Source organism: Myxocyprinus asiaticus, chromosome 26 (genome assembly GCF_019703515.2).
Source record: "Myxocyprinus asiaticus isolate MX2 ecotype Aquarium Trade chromosome 26, UBuf_Myxa_2, whole genome shotgun sequence".
Lineage (NCBI taxonomy): Eukaryota > Metazoa > Chordata > Actinopteri > Cypriniformes > Catostomidae > Myxocyprinus > Myxocyprinus asiaticus.
This window is the reverse complement of record NC_059369.1, coordinates 37576108-37599568: the sequence shown is the minus strand read 5'-3', so window position 1 is coordinate 37599568 and position 23461 is coordinate 37576108. Positions and strand designations below refer to the sequence as shown.

General features: G+C 38.1%; 1 protein-coding gene across 2 annotated transcripts in view; it reads right to left on the bottom strand.

The window, feature by feature from the left end:
* The window catches only part of LOC127416583 (A-kinase anchor protein SPHKAP-like), a 184189-nt gene that overhangs the window by 80649 nt on the left and 80079 nt on the right, over window positions 1–23461 (bottom strand). For both annotated transcript variants that reach the window (XM_051655993.1, XM_051655995.1), the window contains exon 2: window positions 13232–13330. In XM_051655993.1, the coding sequence (XP_051511953.1) occupies window positions 13232–13275 (44 nt within the window). In that variant the 5' untranslated portion in view covers window positions 13276–13330. The remainder of the gene's footprint in view (window positions 1–13231; window positions 13331–23461) is intronic.

The following is a 23461-nucleotide window of genomic DNA, read 5'->3' as shown; positions in this document are numbered from 1 at the left end:
AGGGGAACAGTAAAAATTTTAGAGTGGCACACCAAAAAGTGTGTGTGTGATTAATTAGGCCTAATTAACAAGTTCAAATAGGACAGTGGTATTCAATTAACATTGTAAGAGTTCCAATTTCTATATTCTTCTCAGTAAAGTCCGAAGTCATAACTTATAATCAACTTAACTTAGCAGTCAAGATGTTTATAATAAAAATATAACAATATTTGTTTTTTCCAATAATTTATTTGTATAGTAGGCCTACTTTTCACAAACAAAGAGCAGCTTTACAGACAAGGCCGGATCTACAACTGGGCTGATTGGGCTGGTGCCCAGGGGTCTCTGATGTCTAAGGGCCTCTGGCTGATGTGAGGAAATAATTAACGCAGTGTTCTGAAATAGCGGAATCCCGCTTGTAGAGATTCAGTCTGAGATGCGCCCGCTTTCTCTTTGCCAATGAACCGCATTTTTTGAAAATGTTATAAATAAATACCTTCTTATTGGCTTTCATTTCCCAGGAATAGTATGGACCAATCAGAGGGTAGGATTTAGTTCCGAGCCCATTTTTCACATTAGCGGTAGTTCATATTGATGTTAGGTTCATTGGGGTATGTAATAATGGAGTGGAGCCAAAAAAAGAAAAGTAAAGAAAGAAAGAGAAGCAAGAGAGGCTGTAGTGTTTGCAGCAATGCCAAACATCTCAATTTATAAAAAAAAAAAAAAAAAAAAAATGTGAAAATATCATTAATGTTGATTCCAGCCCCATCGACTCAGGAGGTGGATAAGCTTATCTGTCTTTCTACCTATCATATTTTAGCTTCCCTTAGTTAGACAAGCTAGCTGTCATTGACTTGCTAATTTCGATTGTTTTTACTTGTTTAGGAGGGCATAGAGACTGATGACACAGGTACAGAGGAGAATGGGAGTAAGGATGATGAGCATGTACAAGATGAGGGATCAGACAGTGGACAGTATTCAATGGAGTGGAGCCACACTGATACTGACTCTGCTTTGTGAGGTGATACGTCAAGTGACCGAGTGAAAACTGTTATCATTGACAGAGCAGCCGATGCTTTTCACAATCGCAGGCCACATTACCCTGCTTCAGCTAGAGATAGACTGATGTCTAAGTCTAGGTCTTTGACTAATGATATGCTGATTTCTCTTTTACCAAATGGCCAAAGCGTGAGTAGAGACTGGGTGATCAGCAGGTAACATATACTGCTTTGCATGCCGGCTACTTTCCACAAAGTCCAACTAATTTGTTAAAGGCTTTTGTGACTGGAAGCACCCTGAATGCCTCAGGAGTCACAAGAGGAGTGAGGAGCAAAAATCATGCATGTTTTCACTATTGAAAAGGTCCAGAGGCACAGCTACAGTTAATTCAGGCTTAGAAAAGCAAGTCCACGAGGAAAAGCTTTACTGGCGTGAAGTTTTGTTACATTCCCCTCACAACGGAAACTTTCTCTGCATCCTTGAAGTAATTGCTCAATTCAACCCATTTTTAGCAGTGCACCTTGAGAAGTATGGGAAATAAAGGCAGAGGCGTTTTGTCATATTTATCATCAACTGTCTGTGAAGATTTCATAGTTTTAACTAAAACCGCCATTGTCAATGAGTTACTTGATGCTAAGTATTTTTCACGCACAGTGGATTCTACCCCAGACCTGTCCCATATCAATCAATTAACATTTATTTTTTGATTTGTCAATAGGGAAGGATGTGTTGTGGAGCAATTTCTGGGGTTCCAGCCCATTGAGAGTCACACCGGTGAAAGTCTTGCTCAAACAGTGATTTCATTGGTCAATAACCGTGGTTTAGGCTTGGTTTATAATTGACCAGTCTTATGACAACGCAGCAAATATGTCTGGGAAATATCAAGGGCTTCAAACCCATCTCAAACACAAGGAGCCACATGATGCACTATATTCCCTACACCGCTCACTGCTTAAGTCTGGTTGGAGTGAATGCAGTAGATTGCTGCCCAGAGGCAGGTAGTTACTTTGAAACATTACAGTCTCTGTATAATTTCTGCTCCTCATCTTCACATAGATAGGGAATGGTGTATCACAACACAGATGTTAACATTGACTCGACATTCATTGCGCGAGCGAACTCCACAAAGCTGCTGTGGGAAAATTACCAAAGTATCAGAGATATTTTAAATAAAATATCAGACACAGAATCTGAGAAAAGAGACATGAGAAATTAAGCTATGGCTTTGGGTGCTAAATTGGGCACACTCGAGTTTGCATTTATGGCAAACTTTTGGAACATGACGTTCCTGGAGAGATATAATGCCACCAGTATAGAATTACAGAAAAGTGATATAAATTTGGGAACAGCAGTGTGACTCTTGAAGTCACTACGCTCATTTGTTTTGGATGCGTTTGATACCTTTGAAAGTGCTGCACTAGCCATACCAGGTATAGCCACAACATATGCGCATGAAAATAGGCGTGTGAGAAAACGAAAATCATTCGCAGATGAAGGCATAAATGAGGAGGTGACCCTGCTGGGTAGATTTTATGCTATCATTGACAACCTGCTGAGCTGCTTAGATCATTGTGTTGGAGCATACAGACATCTTACCGATCTATTCAGGGTCTTGTTCATGGATAAGGAGGCACCACACAGCAACATATTAGCACGTTCACGGGTGCTGTCATCTGCATATCCAGCTGACTTGGACCACAACCTTGGTGATGAACTTGTGCAGTTTAGTTCATTTCTCTTAGACGGAGACTTCTCATGTATACAAAGATGCTGAGAACAATCTTGGATCTGGGGCTTGAGTCGGATCTTTCTTATGTTACCAATGAGAAGTTGTGAAGGGGAACGATCATTTTCGAAGATGGGACGTGTGAAAAATGAATTGAGAATGCAAATGAGTCAGAAGCATCTCACATCCTTGTCATTAATGGCAATTGAAACAGATTTGGACAGAGCTATGGACTTCAATGATGCAGCTGATTATTTTGCTCAAAAGAAGGCGAGGAAAAAACACTTCTAGAAAGCTTTCTATCTGTAGGTTCAAAGTTGTGATGATTCATGAGTTGATATGACTTAAGACATTAATTAGCCCTCCATTTTGGCATATTTAAAATAAAATAACTAATAAAGAACAACTTAAAATAACTGTTTTTATCGGTGACAAGGTATACAAATTATGCAACGGATTCACGCATGTGGTGGAATTCGTGTGCGGGTGTGGCTCACTATCATTTTATCACTGTCAAGCAAGAAGGATAGGCTGTGACACCGTTTGTTTGATTAATGTACTTTCTCACTGGAGGTAATTAAGTTCCCTGCATCTTCAAACCAGATTTAAAAAAAAAAATTTTTTATAAGTCATGGCTTATTATAAGTAGATAAAATATGTTGTGTCGGCCCATGGACTTCTGAAGTGTTAATCCGGCCCTGTTTACAGAGAATAAATTAGTGTCTTACAAAACCCCAGTGAGCAAAATGTGGTGATGTGGGCATGGCTGAGCGATGTTTGTGGAGAGCAAGGCCCGGATAGGAAGAGCGGTAAGGATTGACACCTGTGGGAAATGATCTCTAACAGCTGTTTTGTGTTGCACTGAGAGCTGGAGAGGGATATCCAGAGGATAGTCCAGACCGCCGGAGGGGAAAAGAGAGACGCATGAAGCTGTGTGTGTGCAGTATATGGCTGAAAAGCATTATTTTGTGTGTTACACTGAAAAGTGTGTAAAAATGAAGACTCACGTGGATTGTTTATTTGGATCCCGCTTCCTCCTTCACAAGAGAGCAAGGGACTTATCACAGTGAATAATCTGTGACAAGGACCCAGCAAACACAGAACATTCCCATAAAATTAGTTTGGTTAATTTTTGGGAACCAATTCCTAACATTCTAGGAATGTTCTCTTTAGGTTATATTTTTAAAACCATAAACTATTGTTCCCAAAACATTGCTGGCAGGTTTTTCTGTAGCAACTTTAAATCACTTATGCAGAACCTTTTCTAATGCTTATTTTTAGGTTTTATTTGTGTAACCATAAACTAACCTTCCAAGAACCGTTGCAGGGAGTTTTTTTGTGGGACGACCTTAAAATAACATACAGAAAATTTTCTAATGGTTATTTTTAGGTTTTATTTTTCGTTCACATTTTTCATTATTTTTCATTATCTTATTTGATTATTTTCCAAAAACGTTTCAGAGAGGTTGACAGACAACAATAAATGAAATTAGTGAAGTAGACTAGCATTTAATTAAATGCAGAAAACAGATAACAGTAAATGGCATTTGAACACATTATAATGAACAGATGAGAAAAACATTCAAGAATACACTAACTTCCTACCTTAATATATTATCTTAATATCTAATTATCTTAGTCGTTGTCTGATAGCTATATTGTGTATGAATGTGCATTTGATCTGCACGCGCTACATTTGGCCACAGAATTCGTGCTTTTGCCCAGTTTAAAATTAACGGTCATTCGGGGACAGACTTAAAGAATGACATTCATTCTATCACTTTCCTCAATAAATAATTATGAGGTTAATTATAGGCTAAATTTTATTGATTTGATACAGATTTGACTCATAAAATCGAAAAGAATATGATGTGTATGTTTAACCAAGAGGTTTTCATTTTATTGACTACAGCTGAAGAGAAACAGATGTCTCCACTAAACTATACGGCAAAAAATTAATCTAATGTTAGCCTGGTCAAGGTTAATTGAATGACTTATTAATTGTTTATTCTATTTTGTTATGTCTTTCAATAAATTTCTGATTTTAAAAACCCTCGACTGTTTTGGAGTCATTGGTTATTTTGAATAATTTCCTTTAATACCTGCATATTAATGGTGCTGAGGAAGTTTTTAGGAAACTGAAAAACAAGGCACAGTTTTCAGTTCTGAAGCACAGAAGGGTTGCACTGAACATAGAGTCAGTCTGCGATTACATGAAGAGACAGAAGCAACTGAGACAGCCTAAATAGATAAAAGAACTGTTGCGAATTCTCCAAGAAGCTTGGAACATCCTATCTGCCAACAACCAAGAAAAACTGTGTCCAGGTGAAGCTAGGAGAATTGGTGCTGTTTTGAAGGCAAAGGTGGTCACACCAACTATTGATGTAGCTTTTTTTTATGTGTACTGGTCTTTGTATGACGCTAATTGATAAATGAAAACTTTTTATGGCATTATTTTTGAAGACATTGTCACTATGCAACATCTTTCACAAGTGACTAAAACCTTTGCACAGTACTGTATGTGACTGGGCAAACAAAATTAGCTGACTGTAAATGCATCTCTACATGCTGCAGTTATCTGGAGTGCACAACAACGTGCATCACCCGCTGTGCAGGAGAATCAACAGTGAGATGCCACACGGAACCAGGATCTACCCTGATAAACTTTTTTTTAAAGCAGCAGATGAAGTTTGTTTCCCGTGATTGTAATTCCGGTCTAAATATATTTATACCACCTCTGTGCATTAAATAGTCTTTATGCATATTTTCATTGTAAACCATATGATGTCTCAGATGCTCTATTTCTCCATGTCGAGAAAAAACACAATGTTTTTTATTATGCTAAATTATGATAAAACAGCGGTACACCTTCCATGTGGAACCAATCTTGGACAAACTGGAAACAAAAAGTAGTAAAGCTAATTCTTCATTATCTTTTTTAATTAAACTAGGCCTGTTTGTTTATGGAAGACAAATTCATCTCACATCCTACTTCATACTTAAGTTACAGTGAGTCTTTACAGTGCGTACATTGACTTTTGGTTCACCTCAGGAAAATATATCTGTTTTACAAGGGAAAGCATTTGGTGAAAACTGTTGTATAAATGCTCACTTGGCTGCTTTGTTCAAGAGCTTGTTTTGTCATTGTCAAGTTCCTCTTACAGGCACAGCTGATGATTCAAGTGGTGCGCTACAACACGCATACTCGAGAAAAGTGGGGGTGGAGTTTAAGAGAGCAATTCTAATTGAACAAATGCTGCTCCTTGCTGTTGATTTTTTATGTTAAATATTGAATGTCTGATAATATATAGACATTATTCAGAATATATAAAGAATATTATATACACAGAATATTATTCTGGCAAGCCACTGCCAATGTAATGCAACACTCTGTTATGCCCAGGCTTGTCTGTGGGTGCCTGTATCAAAGTTAATCAATTCCTATCAATAATAAGGGTCCAAACCTGAGCACTGGGAGTGTCAATTAACTGTTTGCCTGTAGAAAAATAATACTTAACTGGATCTGTCAATGTGTTTTAGACCTCATTAGCACACAGAAATAAATTATGTATGACCACCTTTTAAATAAATTATATATTAAACCCTGCAATGGAAACAGCAAATAACAGGAATCAAAGGAACAGAAGGAGAGAGGAGAAAGTGTGAAAGAGACCACTCAGGGCAATTTTAGTTTCTTACATCACACATATGGCCTCCATAAGAATTGCATTCCAACAAAATTGTTGCTGGCACTGTACAAACTGCATAATGTTCCCCTTCGGCATAGTTCTGAAATCGTCTGATTATAAAAATTGGCATGTTGCATTCTGTTTCTAGACACAGAGGATCTGATGGTGCTTGGTGTAATTCATGTCAATCTTAAATGACACATCTCGATGCACTAACTTTGACTATTCATGTGAATATGCGATTGAGATTTGAGAGCTGCTTTAAGGACTTTTCACGCCTTCCTCACACAACTCACCATGCGCCCCACTGAGTGCAAACCACATTATAGCGACCAAGAGGAGGTTACCCTATGTGACTCTACCCTCCCTAGCAACCGGGCCAATTTGGTTGTTTAGGAGACCTGGCTGGAGTCACTCAGCACGTCCTGGGATTTGAACTCACGAACTCCAGGGATGGTAGTCAGCGTCTTTACTCACTGAGCTACCCAGACCCCTTATTGCTGTAACCTTAATTACATCACACATATGGCCTCCATAAGAATTGCATTCCAACAAAATTGTTGCTGGCACTGTACAAACTGCATAAAGTTCTGAAATTGTCTGATTATAAAAACTGGCATGTTGCATTCTGTTTCTAGACACAGAGGATCTGATGGTGCTTGGTGTAATTCATGTCAATCTTAAATTACACATCTTGATGCACTAACTTTGACTATTCATGTGAATATGCGATTGAGATTTGAGAGCTGCTTTAAGGACTTTTCGATAACAAAATATATAGTGTACTACTATAATGTAATAAGTCATATTGACTACTTTCAAGATATTTTCATGCTACTTTTGTGGTGCTTTTTTCCCTTTTAGGAGCTTGAAAGCCCCTGGTCACTGTATGCTTTCACTGCATTAGAAAGAGCAGTGTGAACATTCTTCAAAATATTTCTTTTTGTGTTCCATGGAAAGAAAGGAAGTCATACAAGTTTGGAATGACATGAGGGTGAGTACCTGTAAATGATGACAGAATTTTCAATTTGTGGTAAACTATTCCTTTAAGATTAGCAGTTTTCTCTTTGAAATGTATCAGCTGATGGCTGAACTCATGAACTGAGAGCGCTGATAGTAAGAGAAAGAACAGTCTGTACATGACACATAGGGCCGATCAGGAGCGAGTCTAAAAATAGCTCACACGTATCTACGGTATCCGTGTTTCCTTAACTTCCTCCCTGCCTCCCTCTGTGAGCCGCGTGTCCCCTCGTTGGCCTGCTCTTATGCTTTAGGGGCGGCTATCATTTATTAAAATCTTGTGCAGGTTGCTGTGCCAGTAGGAGAAACTCTTTACCTGGTGCTCTGGCAGCATGAAATTACCCAGACGGCAACTCGACATGATGCCAAAGGATAACACAGGCCAATAAACTTGGGGTGAGTGAAAAAGTCAGAGTGAGGAAGAAGCAAGAGAAATAAAACGAGAGAGATTTAATCTGGGGGAAACACCTGTCTGCTGCTCTGGTTTTTCAGCACCTCTTTTGATTTTTTTTAAGCAGGTTTTCTTCTACCGTGTTGTGTCAGTGTTGTTTATTTGTGTTTGTGTTTAGCATGGTGTTTTTTTTTTCTCAGACTGCAATGAGAGGGAAAACATGAAGTGAGCATTACTGTTAAGGATTAAAATTCACATTGTGTTTCATGAGTTTATCTCACAGACCAGAGAAAGTAAGAGAGAAGAGAAAGGCAAGCACTGTGCACAAGGACAATAAATACAAGACAGATTTCAGACAAAAAAACTAAAACCAAACACAAAGAGTGTGTCTTCTACTTATAAACAGGTTGTTGATGTAAAACACAAAGCCAGTGTGCATCTATGTAAAAAAAAAAGTGCAAAGATTAGCCCATTCAGAGACATTTTGTCCTCTGTTCCGGGTGACTTTTAATGTGTGAAATGAAATCTGTTCTGCTGTTTGGACCACCCACATTCTCTTGTCCTCTCTCTTAAAGTCAATGATAAACCCACAGTGATTGTTGAGGACAACTTCCCACCTGAAACACAGACTGCACTTGTAGGTCAAGTTTACACAAAAGAGCATTTCGATGTATCCTAGTGCAATGTGTCTCAACCCTGTTCCTGGGGACCTCCCAACACATTGAATGTCTCTTTAACCAAACACACCTGATTTAGCCCATTAACTTGTTAGTAGAGCACTCCAAGACCTGAAATAGGTGTCTCATATAAGGGAGACATACAAAATATGTGCTGTTGAAGGGTCTCCAAGAACAGGGTTGGGAAAAACTGTCCTAGTGGTAGTACTTTTTTTTCTTCAAATGTATTGCCATTTACTATTATTGCTATAACCTTTTTCTTTTCTCCCCAATTTGGAATTCCCAATTCCCAATGTGCTCTAAGTCCTCGTGGTGGCATAGTGACTCACCTCAATCCGGGTGGCGGAGGATGAATCTCAGTTGCCGTGTCTGAGACCATCATCCCAGCACATCTTCTCACATGGCTTGTTGAGCGCGTTACCGCAGAGACATAGAGCGTGTGGAGGATTCACACCTTTCTCGCACAACTCACCATGCGCCCCACTGAGTGCAAATCACATTATAGCGACCAAGAGGAGGTTACCCTATGTGACTCTACCCTCCCTAGCAACCGGGCCAATTTGGTTGCTTAGGAGACCTGGCTGGAGTCACTCAGCACGTCCTGGGATTTGAACTCGCGAACTCCAGGGATGGTAGTCAGCATCTTTACTCACTGAGCTACCCAGACCCCTTATTGCTGTAACCTTAATTACATTTGCATTAACCTGCATTTAGTTGCAAAGCGCAACAATGCCCGCTCACTGTTTAGCTGTCTTGGTTCTGGAAGTAGCCATATCACCCTGCAGCTCTTACCTGGTAACCCACTGAAGCTAAGCAGGGTTGAGCCTGGTCAGTACCTAAGTGGGAGACCTCCTTGGGGAAACTAAGGTTGCTGCTGGAAAACGTGTTAGTGAGGCCAGCAGGGGGTGCTCAACCTGTGGTCTGTGTGGGTCCTAATGCCCCAGTATAGTGATGGGGACACTATACTGTAAAAAGGCACTGTCTTTCGGATCAGACATTAAACTGAGGTCCTGACTCTCTGTGGTCATTAAAAATCCCAGGACACTTCTTGCAAAGAGTAGGGGTGTAACCCGGTGTCCTGGCCAAATTCCCCCCATTGGTCCTCATCAATCATGGCCTCCTAATAATCCCCATCCAATAATTGGCTCTATCACTCTACTCCCTCCTCTCCATCAATAGCTGTTGTGTGGTAAGCATACTGGTGCACTATGGCTGTGTCTTTGAATGTCGTGTCAGAAAAGCTCTATATAAGTGTAACATCCATTCAAGTATTTTTCGATACATTTTTTGTAGGGATTTCATAAAATCCTCCATAAAGAGCTCTAAGACATGAACCAAATTTAATAGAATAACAAAAAATATAAAATGATTCATTTAAAGTTGTTAATTGTGAGTATAAAAACAATACAAAAAACCCCCCAAAAACAACAGTATAAAAAAAGTTTATTGCAAAATATTCAGATATGTACAATTATGCAAGTAGTTTGAGAGTGTAGGCTTTATTACAGTACATCATTAATGGGATTGGACGGTGACTACTGGGCTTGTTTGGCACCCTTTGTTTAGCATGATTCTCTGATTGGTGGATTTCTTCACCAGAAACTGCATTATTAAACAAGATTTTTAAAAGTGAATAAAACTGAAATAATGTCGACTGATGTATGCTTCTGCCTTCAACGAAAGCATACACCATAAATTAACAACCTTGGAGTTTATGGTAGATCAATCTTTAAAGGTTTATAAGTTATTGTTAATAATCAAGTCTAATAATCAAGCACTGATCTTTCTGAACATTTTTATCCCAAGTTGTATCTGACTTTGAACACATACACATGAAGCAGGCCAGCATGCTATTCAAAGTATTAATAGTCTGTCAGTGTATCCCAATACAGTTGAACTCGGTGGGCCTGCAAGACATCAGGCTGCCTCCTGCCAAAGCCCTTGTTGGGGCATCGTGAGCAAGATTGTTTCTTTGTGTTTGTGTGTGTTGGTTATATGCGTGGTAGTGTTCGCAAACCTAAACCCCAGCTGATATCATTACCAGGCATGCTGCTCCAGTATTACCCACTATAGAGACATAAAAGACCTAAATCAATTCAGGTCTAGACGCTATTAGCCAATCAATAAACACATAACATCACAAATAAAATGGAAAACAGACAAAATAGCTTTAAGCCTACATGGCGAGGGAAAAACAAAAAGGGGGGAAGGGGAGAGGACAAGCAAGAGGGGGATTTGGCAAATCCTGCAGCCTCCATTTGTTTGTTATAATCAGGGGGTCTGACGATCTTACATACACACCTGCTGATGTCTGAATGATGGTTGGTTAGGAAAGAGGGAACCAAGAGTGGCCCTATTATCAGACATACACTTTCACTTCCAGATACACCCTTTAATAAATTCACTCAAACTTTAGATCTAGTCCAACAGAGTGCTGCTTAATTATCTGTACACTCAGTAGGGTTATATTTGTAGCATTATGCAGATACTTCCTGACCCTCTCCACACATGGAGATGCGACTGAGGTAATGCACCAGTCAGAGAGAGAGAGCGAGAGAGAGAGAGAGAGAGAGAGAGAGAGAGAGAGAGAGAGACAGCTGATTACACACATGTAAGGTCCTCTAAACACACTCATATTCATAGACACACTAATGAGAGCATCTCTTCATTACCTTTCTGACCCCAATCAGAGTGAAGATTCCCCCAACTCTCATTAATTAACTATACACGCACACACACACACACACACACACACAAACAAACACCTCGATTTGTCCTTCCAGCCTTGCAGACTCTTAATGACCCCTAAAGGAATAAAAGAAATAGTTGACCCCAAAAAATGACATTATTTACAACCCTTGAGTTGTTCTAATCTCCTGTGACTTCATGTCTTTCATGGAACACATATGAAGAAATTTAAAGAATACTTTATCTTCCCTTTTCTATACAAGGAAAGCAAATGGACTATCGAGTTCAAAAAAGGTAACAAAAATTACCATACAAAGAATCTTCTGAAGCAAAGGTATCTGTGAATGCACCTACTGACGTCAAACCTGCCGCATTGCGTTTTGGCATAATGTGCGTACTGAGATTTGAGAGAAATAAAGCGTACTTTTTGTCTGTTTCTCGCACAGAAGTATCATATGGCTTCAGAGGACTTGAAATATAGAGCACTACAGAGTACTTTTATGACACTTTTATTATGCTTTTTTGTCCTTTTTGGAGCTTCATAGCCCCTGGTCACTATACGGTTTAATTGGGTGGAAAATAGAAAAGTGGACATTCTTCAAGATTTTTTCTTTTGTGTTCCAAAGAAAGAAAATCAGGGTTGTAACGAAAGGAGTATTAGTAAATGAAGATCGAATTTTTCATTTTTGGGTGAATTATCCCTTTAAAACATAAGTCCCAAGCACAGAAACCTTCCTGCTGAACCACAGTAACAGCAAATTCGTAATATAGCATTGAGAGAACACATTTTAAAGTTGCATGATTACAGGAACAAACTTAACTCATCAAACATGCTGCCACCCACCCTACACACAGACAATGCATGTACACAAACAAACAAGTACACCGTCTATTTAATCTTAGCCATCTATCAAACTTATGGTTGCAGTTACATACACACACATACACAAACACAAACACAGTGAAGTTTATGGTAAAAAAAAAAAAAAAAAAACATCTTACACCTCTGCACATTCAGCACCCAGTCAGCCACTACAGATTTTATGACCCCCACTTTCTATAGTATCTCTGCAGCACAAAGAAGTGCTGGCCTTTCCATTCTTATATCTCTCTCTCCACCCGCTCAGCAATTATGTCTCTATCATGATAGGTTGCGGCAGTTTAATGTATTTATGACTAGGGAAAATAGAGCTTCTGCTGCCCCCCACAGGTGTGGAGGGTAAAAACATGACAGATGAGGTTATGATTACTGCTGCTTGCATAATTGCAACATGGTACCTGTACATGGTAATGCATTGTATAATAATCAATACATGGTGTGCAACAGGGGTTATTTTTCAAGCTTAATCTCTAAAATGTTCAAGCAATAAATGTAGCTTGTTCCTCTAGTTTTATGGCTTTTAGAGCAGGCATAAAGCAGACAGATCTAAAGATTTGACTTATTGTTTGTTCACTGCTTTGTTTTGCCCTTTCTTCCTCTCTACGTTTCTGTGACATTGAGTGTATTAAAATTCAACAAATTAATCACAAAAATCCTTATGTGATTAATTTTGCTAATTCAAATCAATGTGAGTGTTTTCAAAAATCCAAGAGCTGGATAAAGGAATAAACAGCACAGAAACAGATAGCCAAGATTAATCTAGTGTAGAAATGGCTATTTAGAGCAGGCATTAAAATACACTCTTGCTGAATGAGAACATGTCTGAGGAACACTATAAGAGGGGAAGCACTTAAGAAGAAGATTATTCACTTGATTCTAACAGTAATTCAGAGGGACTAATCCTGTGTAGATGTCTCGCCTGGATACCACTTCCCTTTATTTACTGATGGCACAAAGAGGAATATAATCCACCTTCTTTGCAGATTTTTTAAAGAGCAGACTTCTTAATGTTGTCTGCTAAACAGAAGTGAAAAGATTTACAAGGTATGAAAAATGGAAAGAGTTTACACAGGAGCAAATTAGGAGAATTGTGAGCATGTTTAGTAGGATCATTCCAAATGATAATGCAGACTCTCTAGCAAATAGCTATGAATAAAAATGGGATTTATGTCTTCTACCTACCTCTCTGTGAAGTTCTGGAGGACGGTAAGCAGGTTAGCTAGCATGTTTACCTCTGTTCCCCTTTTTTCCTGAATGCCCAGTTTTACAGTAGTATTCTGCCTGAAAAAGAAAAATCCAAGTTTATACATAATATATAGAATAAAAATCTTATTCTGGGGTCTCTGATGGCATTTAATGGGAATGTAATGCTGAATAATGTTCCAACTCCTCATTTAAGTCTGGTTATTTATATACACTGACAATTTTATGATAGTTTTCTAATCAGTAATTTAATGACTAGTTTTATTATTATACATAACTTGATAACTACAAGTACTGATTATTAAACAGCAAGCATATATACAGTATATATATATATATATATATATATATATATATATATATATATATATATATATATATATATAAACTGACAACCATTTCAAGAAATATGTTAAAGCAACCTGGTCTCATAGAATCACAATAACTATACCTAAAATATATTTTTGCAAAATGATTTCTATGTGCTTCATTGTATGTATTGCAACAGTTTCCTGGTGAAATAAACACAAGAGCGCTACAACAATAATGACTTTTATACACTTTCACACAAATCACAAATAAAACAGCAGATTATCAGTTCAGAAACACTTACTTTTCACCCTGTTTCTCACACAATGCTATCTTATGACATCAAAAACCCTTTTCTAAAGTGCATGTTTTGTAAGGTGATACATTTCAATGTTTGGAAACACTTTACAATAAGGTTCCATTAGTTAACATTAGTCAACAACATTAGTTAACATGAACAAACAATGAACAAAACTTTTACAGCATTTATTAATCTTGGTTAATGCTAATTTTTGCATAAACTAATCATAAGTTTATTTAAAAATCAAAAGTTGCATTTTTTAACATTAGTTAATGTACTATGAATTAACAATGAACAATTGTATTTTTATTAACTAACATTGACAAAGAATAACAAATGCTGTAAAAATATATTGTTAATTGTTTGTTCATGATACTTAATGCATTAACTAATGTTAACGAATGGAACCTTATTGTAAAGTCTTACCTGTGTTTCATTATAAAACTAACTACATCTACATCTTGTTTGAGTATGCTCAAGTTGTGCGCTAGCTCAGTCTTTTTTTAAGACAAGATGTAAAATAATGAGTTGAAATTATTTATAAAGCCACGTTGATTTTATTTGAAACTTTATGGCAGCAATTAAACTTAAGTTTTTAAGTTGAAGTAGATGTTTTTTTGTTTTTGTTTTTACAGTGGGGGTAGGCTGATATTAATTTAAAATCAGTTTGGGAGAACATTTAACTCGAGTTTAGTGCCACACAGTGGACATTAACCTCTGAAATGCAGCGATGCGTATAATGGTAACAAGGGAATGTCCTTTTGCAAAAATATACTTGTCTGTACATTGTATGAATATTATTGTATTAGATAACAAAATATCAGATCAAGTGGTATCTGCAAACAAATAATGCTAAAACTACATTCTCAGAACTAACTTCTTCTTTCGTAGCCATTTTTTAACCAACCAAGTGTCCATTTTTAACTAACCGAGTAACCACAGGTGTTATTCAACACATTAACTATGGACATGTTCCACTAAAATTTGACAGTCAGAAAGTGTCCAGATATGGTTTGTCTGCATTTTCAACAGTATATTTTTCATTTAAAACCTAACAAACCCATTTTGTGAAATGGTTTGCTTGAAAAATTTGCTTGTGCTATCTTTCCAAATAAATGCCATTTACTTTGATATTTTGTCATATATTTAACAACATTTATACATTTTTAAGCATGACTTAAAGGGATAGTTCATCCAAAAAATTAAAGAAATTTCTCTTATAATTTACTCACCCACCTGGCATCCCAGATATGAATGACTTTCTTTCTTCTGCAGAACTCAAATTAAGATTTTTAAAAGAATATCACAGCTCTGTAGGTCCTCACAATGCAAATGAATAGGTGCCAACATTTTGAAGCTCCAAAATCCACATAAAGGGGGCATAAACGTAATCCATTCGACTCCAGTGGTTAAATCTATATCTTCAGACACTATATGATAGGTGTGGGTGAGAAACGGATTAATATTTAGGTAATTTTCTTTAATCGTAAATTATCCTCCCTTCCCATTAGGGGGGCGATATGCATGAAGTCTGTGAATCTCCAAAAACAGAAGAAGGTTAACACGAAAATGGAGATTGACTGAGCAGGGAGGTGAATTTATAGTCAAAAAAGACTTAAATATTGATCTGTTTATCACCCACATCTATCATATCACTTCAGAAGATATGAATTTACCAGATACCACCAGAGTCGTCTGGAGTACTTTTATGTTGCCCTTGTGTGGAATTTGGCACCCATTCACTTGCATTGTATGGACCTACAGTGATGAGAAATTTTTCTAAAAATCTTCACTTGTGTTCAGCAGATGAAATAAAGTCATACACATCTGGGATGCATGAGGGTGAGTAAATGATGAGAGAATTGTCATTTTTGGGTGAACTATTCCTTTAAATGTCCAAATATATCTTGCAGCCACTGTATGTATGTGTGTCTGTCAGATGGATATGGCTCATGCATTTTAAGGGGAAGTTAACAATCAAGCATTAGATCATAAAACTAGTACAGGCAGAGAAGAGGGAAATTAAATCCATTTTTCAAGAAGATTCTACTGATCCATGATGATACACTCAAACTCCTAAAGCACACACACGCTGTCCACTATAATAGGGTCATCTTTCACGAAGCTAAGCCTTTGATAAATGTTCTGTATGTGTATGTGTGCACTGGTTGGTATGTATGTGAGAGTGTGAAACAGATGACACTTTGTATCTTTGGTTCTTGCTAAGCACTGTGGTTTCCTGGGTGTCAAATGACAGGTGTTGGACTGTGTCTTTAGAACATAGTGAGAATGAATTAATTTCAAATTGTGCAGAAAATATATACATTCATAAAAGCACACACTCTAAATTTTCAGAAAATTTACATTTTCTAAATGTGTATTACACCACCATGCACATAAAACAAGCAATTACTTTCTCACCATTTTATCTCATCTTAAAACACTTAAAGTTCTGTATAGCATCTTTAAAACACTGTTTTGAAACATAAACCAGTTCAATAAGCATGATGGCGTAATAATAGTGCTGACTGATCCTGACCAGCTTTCCATTATGTCTTAGCAAATTCACTACTCTTAGCTTTATATTCGATCATCCCATGGGCCAGATCTAGATTTTTTTTTTATGGGGTCTGCAGACTATGAGGGGTGGCAACACTAAAGTAAGCGCCCATGCGTAGTTCTTATGGATCAAGGCACCAAGCTTCATTGCAACAAGTACTAGTTCATTAACTGGAGTCGCCTATCAAATTATAAATGTTCATGAATTTGTGATACAACTGCATTTCCACAGGAACCACATACAGTGCATCCGGAAAGTATTCACAGCACTTCACTTTTTCCACATTTTGTTATGTTACAGCCTTATTCCAAAATGGATTCAATTCATTATTTTCCTCACAATTCTACAAACAATACCCCATAATGACAACATGAAAGAAGTTTGTTTGAAATCTTTGCAAATTTATTAAAAAAAAAAAATGAAAAAAAAAAAGAAAATCACATGTACATAAGTATTCACAACCTTTGCCATGACACTCAAAATTGAGCTCAGGTGCATCCTGTTTCCACTGATCATCCTTGAGATGTTTCTACAACTTGATTGGAGCCCACCTGTGGTAAATTCAGTTGATTGGACATGACTTGGAAAGGCACACACCTGTCTATATAAGGTCCCACAGTTAACAGTGCATGTCAGAGCACAAACCAAGCCATGAAGTCCAAGGAATTGTCTGTAGACCTCCGAGACAGGAGTGTATCGAGGCACAGATCTGGGGAAGGGTACAGACAAATTTCTGCAGCATTGAAGGTCCCAATGAGCACAGTGGCCTCCATCATCCGTAAATGGAAGAAGTTTGGAACCACCAGGACTCTTCCTAGAGCTGGCCGCCTGGCCAAACTGAGCGATCGGGGGAGAAGGGTCTTAGTCAGGGAGGTGACCAAGAACCCGATGGTCACTCTGACAGAGCTCCAGCATTTCTCTGTGGAGAGAGGAGAACCTTCCAGAAGAACAACCATCTCTGCAGCACTCCACCAATCAGGCCTGTATGGTAGAGTGGCCAGACGGAAGCCACTCCTCAGTAAAAGGCACATGACAGCCCACCTGGAGTTTGCCAAAAGGCACCTGAAGGACTCTCAGACCATGAGAAACAAAGATTGAACACTTTGGCCTGAATGGCAAGCGTCATGTCTGGAGGAAACCAGGCACCGCTCATCACCTGGCCAATACCATCCCTACAGTGAAGCATGGTGGTGGCAGCAACATGCTGTGGATGTTCTTCAGCGGCAGGAACTGGGAGACTAGTCAGGATTGAGGGAAAGATGAATGCAGCAATGTACAGAGACATCCTTGATGAAAACCTGCTCCAGAGCGCTCTGGACCTCAGACTGGGGTGAAGGTTCATCTTCCAACAGGACAACGACCCTAAGCACACAGCCAAGATAACAAAGGAGTGGCTACGGGACAATTCTGTGAATGTCCTTGAGTGGTCCAGCCAGAGCCCAGACTTGAACCCGATTGAACATCTCTGGAGAGATCTGAAAATGGCTGTGCACCGACGCTCCCCATCCAACCTGATGGAGCTTGAGAGGTCCTGCAAAGAAGAATGATAGAAACTGCCCAAAAATAGGTGTTCCAAGCTTGTAGCATCATACTCAAAAAGACTTGAGGCTGTAATTGGTGCCAAAGGTGCTTCAACAAAGTATTGAGCAAAGGCTGTGAATACTTATGTACATGTGAATTTTTTTTCGTTTTTTATTTTTAATAAATTTGCAAAGATTTCAAACAAACTTCTTTCACGTTGTCATTATGGGGTATTGTTTGTAGAATTGAGGAAAATAATGAATTTAATCCATTTTGGAATAAGGCTGTAACATAAAAAGTGAAGCGCTATGAATACTTTCTGGATGCACTGTAGTAACCATTTTGATACTGATTTGCCAACATCAAAAAAATAGATATTTTTGCATAGTAAAAAATAAGTGACAAGACAGTGACTATTAAACACATCAACAAATTCTAAATGTTCCTATGCTTCACATATAGAACCGGCAATCTGGACTAAACGTCACCACCTTTGTTAAGTGTAACCATGGATGGAAAATGCATGCATATCCCATGTTATTCTGCTAATAAAGTCCTGTAGGCCTATCACCTTTGTAACAGCTGGAATAAGTCATCTGAAAGCAAAGATTAACACAAAGATCGGTCTAAATAAAAATAAACTGTACAGAAAAGTATACCATGGGGGGCATGTCTGCAAAACTCATGAATATTAATTATGCTATGCACAGTAAAAGATTCTTTTAAATTACCTGTTTTGATCAACAGTCATACTTAATGACTGATTCAAGCACCCAAATAAATATTCCATATAATATGGTAGCTTCATTTCTACATCTGCAACTATCAGTCTTGGGATTTTTTTTAATCAATAGATGAATACATAGATCAGCACGTTGATTAAGAATGTGACTGATTGATCTAGTGGTAACTTTTTGCCTCTACTTTTTAGAGGTTCTGGATTCTAATTCGCCCAAATATAACTTTTTATTTTAATAAAACAAGATTGCATCTGTACGTCAGTGGATGGGTGTTACATTTTAAAAATAAAATGCAATAAAAGATGCGGGGAGATAAGAGTAGCGGAAACACAGACACATTTATTGACAGTTCTGTATATTAAAGAACAGCAAACTCTGAAATTCAGGCAACAACAACCACAAACTGTCCGCTCCAGTAGCAGAAACCCAGAATGCACCTGAGCGCCCGTGAATGAGATGACACAGTTCACAAACAACCTCCCATCACACAACCAGCCATGAAACACTAGGGAGGAAACACACTGCGCACCGGTGCACCCCATCAACAATCAGCTCACCTGGTTACCCCACACCTGAGAGCCATTAAGAGAGAGAGAGAGAAAGAGAAAAAGACAACACACACAAACACACAAACAATACTGCCAAGAAGACCATCACAATGGGGGACACTGAAAAGAGCGTGAGCTGCGGAAAAACCGTTGACACTAAACAACACTGATAACAGCCATAACAAACACTTATTATAATATTCAAAATAACTCATTCCAGTGCCGGATCGCCAGTCAAAACACACAGATGAAATAGAAACTCCAACTCAAGAATTGAAGAGGTTTCATGTGGATTATACATATACCTGACGAAAGCCGTTTCAAAAAGTGTTGAGGACACATCTTACCCATCTCAACCCATAACCCACAGTGATGTATCTAATAATCATTCAGTGAATACTTGGACACAACTGAGAAATTCATCTTTTACCTCTTTTTTCCACGTATTTGTCCATGTGGTCATTGTTATTGAGTAAAGAAGCTTATCAACCCACGAGAGCCCAAACACTATACACGCACTGCAACAGTAGGTAGGCAGTTGGTCGATGCTGTGATTGGCTGCTGCTGTAAACAATCAATGGGTCTGTAGTCGTTCGGTGAGAGTTTAGGCAGTTTGACATGAATAAACCAATACACATTCAATCAATGATAATATACTTACATTTATATTTAATACATTTGGATACTTATGCTGGGGTGGCAGATGGGGTGGCAATGCTTTGTCTTAGGGTGGCATTTTTCACCCTGTGCCACCCTGGTAGATCCACCCCTGGATCACCCAGCAAATCATTCTGCATAATTATGAAATGGTTCAGGCAGTATTGCTTTTGATTTGCATTTGAGGCACTTTTCCACCAACACAAACAGTGTTGAATTTAGGATGAGAGAGGCAGACAAAAAGAAAGGATGATAGACAGAAACAAAGAGATAAAAGGAGAAAAAGTGAGAGAAAGATTATATCCAGCAGTCCAAGTCCAGTTGCATAGTGTGCAATCTTTACCCTGCTACACTTGGAATACCCACTCTTCATTGTGTCCTGTGTGTGTGTGTGTGTATGCTAAAGTAGAGTGTGTGTGTGTGTGTGTGTGTGTGTGTATGTGTGTACTGAGTGCTCTTGAAGACCAAAATGCCTCTATCCATCTTAAGCTGATGGAAGGACGTGTGAAATATTGAATTCACTGTTCACTCTCTAATGAAATACAGATAACCAGCCAAATTTGCTGAATATAGCTAAAACATAACACAAAAATCACAGGTAGACAACATAATGTAAAATAACTAAAGATGTAAACACTCTCACAAGACCCTCTTTTCACTCTCTTCGGGTTTCTGTTTTTTTAGCCTCTCAAATTCAATTCAGAGCAGTCTTATATTCTGCACAGGGGCTATTTCAATATACGTGCTAAAACAATTTGCAATGAAATGGTTATGATAATATTTTCATGCTCTCTTCCTGCCCAAGGCATAGAACTAAATGGCATCATATAGCATTAACAACTCCATTTATCTCACCTCCACAGCTCTCACACTCATTTTCACACACACACACACACACACACACACACACACACACACACACACACACACACACACACACACACACACACACACCAAAAAAGTCTTAAAAAGTTTATTTTCTAAAGGGGAAAGAGAATAAAAAATAGAACAAGATTCAAATTGTGGAGCCATTCCTATACACACATACACATATGTCCTTATTAAAAGGGTTTTACAGTGTAACTGTTATGGAGAGGTGTGTGTATTTGCACCAGTATTACATATGTATTAATACGTGATACAGTGCCCCTAAAAAGAATTTGAACATTTAAGCCACACTTAAAAATTTATGAATGTCATGGCATTAGATAACAAAATATCAGATCAATGGCATTTATTTTAAAGATAACATTTCACAAAAAGTTAATCATTTAAAGTATAATTAAGTATCATTTAAAAAAAAGGTTTAAATAATAAAAAGCTTTAATTATGAAGAGCTACTGATAAATAAATTCACATGAAATATACACTCACTTAGCACTTTATTAGAAACACTATGGTCCTAATAAAGTGCCCAACGTGGTCTTCTGCAGTTGTAGCCCATCCACCTCAAGGTTCGATGTGTTGTGCATTCTGAGGTGCTATTCTGCTCACTGCAATTGTACAGAGTAGTTATCTGAGTTATCGTAGCCTGTTGGCTGGAACCAGTCTGGCCATTCTACGTTGACCTCTCTCATCAACAAGGCGTTTCCATCTGCAGAACTGCCGCTCACTGGATGTTTTTTGTTTTTGACACCGTTCTGAGTAAACTCTAGAGACAGTTGTTTGTGAAAATCCCAGGAGATCAGCAATTACAGAAATACTCAAACCAGCCCATCTGGCACCAACAATCATGCCACGGTCAAAATCACTGAGATCACATTTTTTCCCCATTCTGATGGTTGATGTGAACATTAACTGAAGCTCCTGACCCATATCTGCATGATTTTATGCATTGAACTGCGGCCACAAGATTGGCTGATTAGATAATTGCATGAATAAGTAGGTGTGCAGGTGTTCCTAATAAAGTGCTTAGTGAGTGTAGATTACTTTGTAGTATGTGAGAAGAGAGACCACAGAGTGATATGATAGGCATGAAACTAGCACATAGCTATGTAGGAAATAGGCCATCTGGGACAACAGTAAATTATATACTTCAGTGGTCATTTCACAAAAATATATGACCACAGAATGCTGTAATTCAGAATCAATTATAATAAATCAATCAAATAAAATCCCTTTATTGTCACTCAACCATATAAGATGATGTTGTTGGGACTGCAGCGGTGGACACATGTTTTCAGCCCTTTTCACAACATCTTTCTATTCACTCTCTTTCCTTACCCATCTTTCCTTTACAATGTACATTCTTTGCATCCGCTGTGGCTGATAAGGTTTAGTGTTGCTTATGAAATGCAACCATGCAATACATGTCTACTACTGAAAATGTGTAATCAACACTTCAGAGCGTCTGCTATTTTAACCTCCTGACTCCTTTGTACCCCTAGTAACATAAATGTTTCACAGATGTGCTTTGTTGCTGCAGTGCTCACGTTGCGGCCGAATGGACGGCTCACTGAACATTCGTTTGACTGTCTGAAGAATCTGCACGCTTTTTTGTGCTAGTTCCGCCTAGTGGCTGGAGTTTATTTTGTAGAATAATACACCTTTAGGACAGTTTTATGGATGAAGCTACTCACTCTTTGTGTTTATTCTGCCTATTGGCTGGAGCTTGTTTTATAGATTATTTTTCGCTGTGTAATTCTGTCTCACAAAATTTGTATAGAATCACCGGACTTGAGAAATCTGATGGCAAAGTTGTCACGGAGGATCTCGTAGGCGTACATGGACTGTTTGAGTTTGGAGGGATGGATGCCAGTTGGCACTGTCATGCGCGGGGTTAATGCACATGGATTTTTTCATGGATTTCTCTTCTTAAGCATAAGATATATGATATAGTGTTTCTTCAAGAAACACACCTTTCCCCTCAGGAAGCTGAAAAATTTGGAAAGATATGGGATGGGCATTTTTTTTTTTTTATAGTGCTGGCTCGAGTAAAGCAGGGGAGTTATTACACTGATAAATAAACATCTACAATTCAAATGTCTCAAACAGAGTAAAGATAAATTAGGAAGAGTCATTATTGTTTTTGCTGAAATTCAGGGACAAAGTCTTATTTTGGCTAATATTTATGCACCTAATGTTGATGATCAGGGCTATTTCATAGATCTTGAAGGGGTGTTGCAAACTGCTGGCACCCCTCATGATATAATATTGGGAGGAGACTTTAATATTTTGATGGACTCAGTCCATGATCATTGTGAAGCAAATGTGTGCAAGCCCCCTAGAGCAACATTGACACTTCACAGGATGTGTAAAAATCTTGGTCTTACAGATATTTGGAGACTTTTGAACCCATCTGGTAGGGACTATAATTTTATTTTCTTCAGTCCATAAGATTTACTCTAGAATAGATTTTTTATTTTATTTTTTAATTTTTTAATCTAAGTCCTTCATTTCATCTGTTGTCGATTGCTCAATTGGAAACATTTTAGTCTCAGATCATGCCCTGGTGTGTTTAGAGGTGTTGCCACATATGGAGAAAAAGAAATCATAGTTGGCACAGAATTATTAATTCATTTTCTAAGTTCTCAGGATACAGAGTCAGTTGGTCTAAATCCAAAGCTTTGGCTC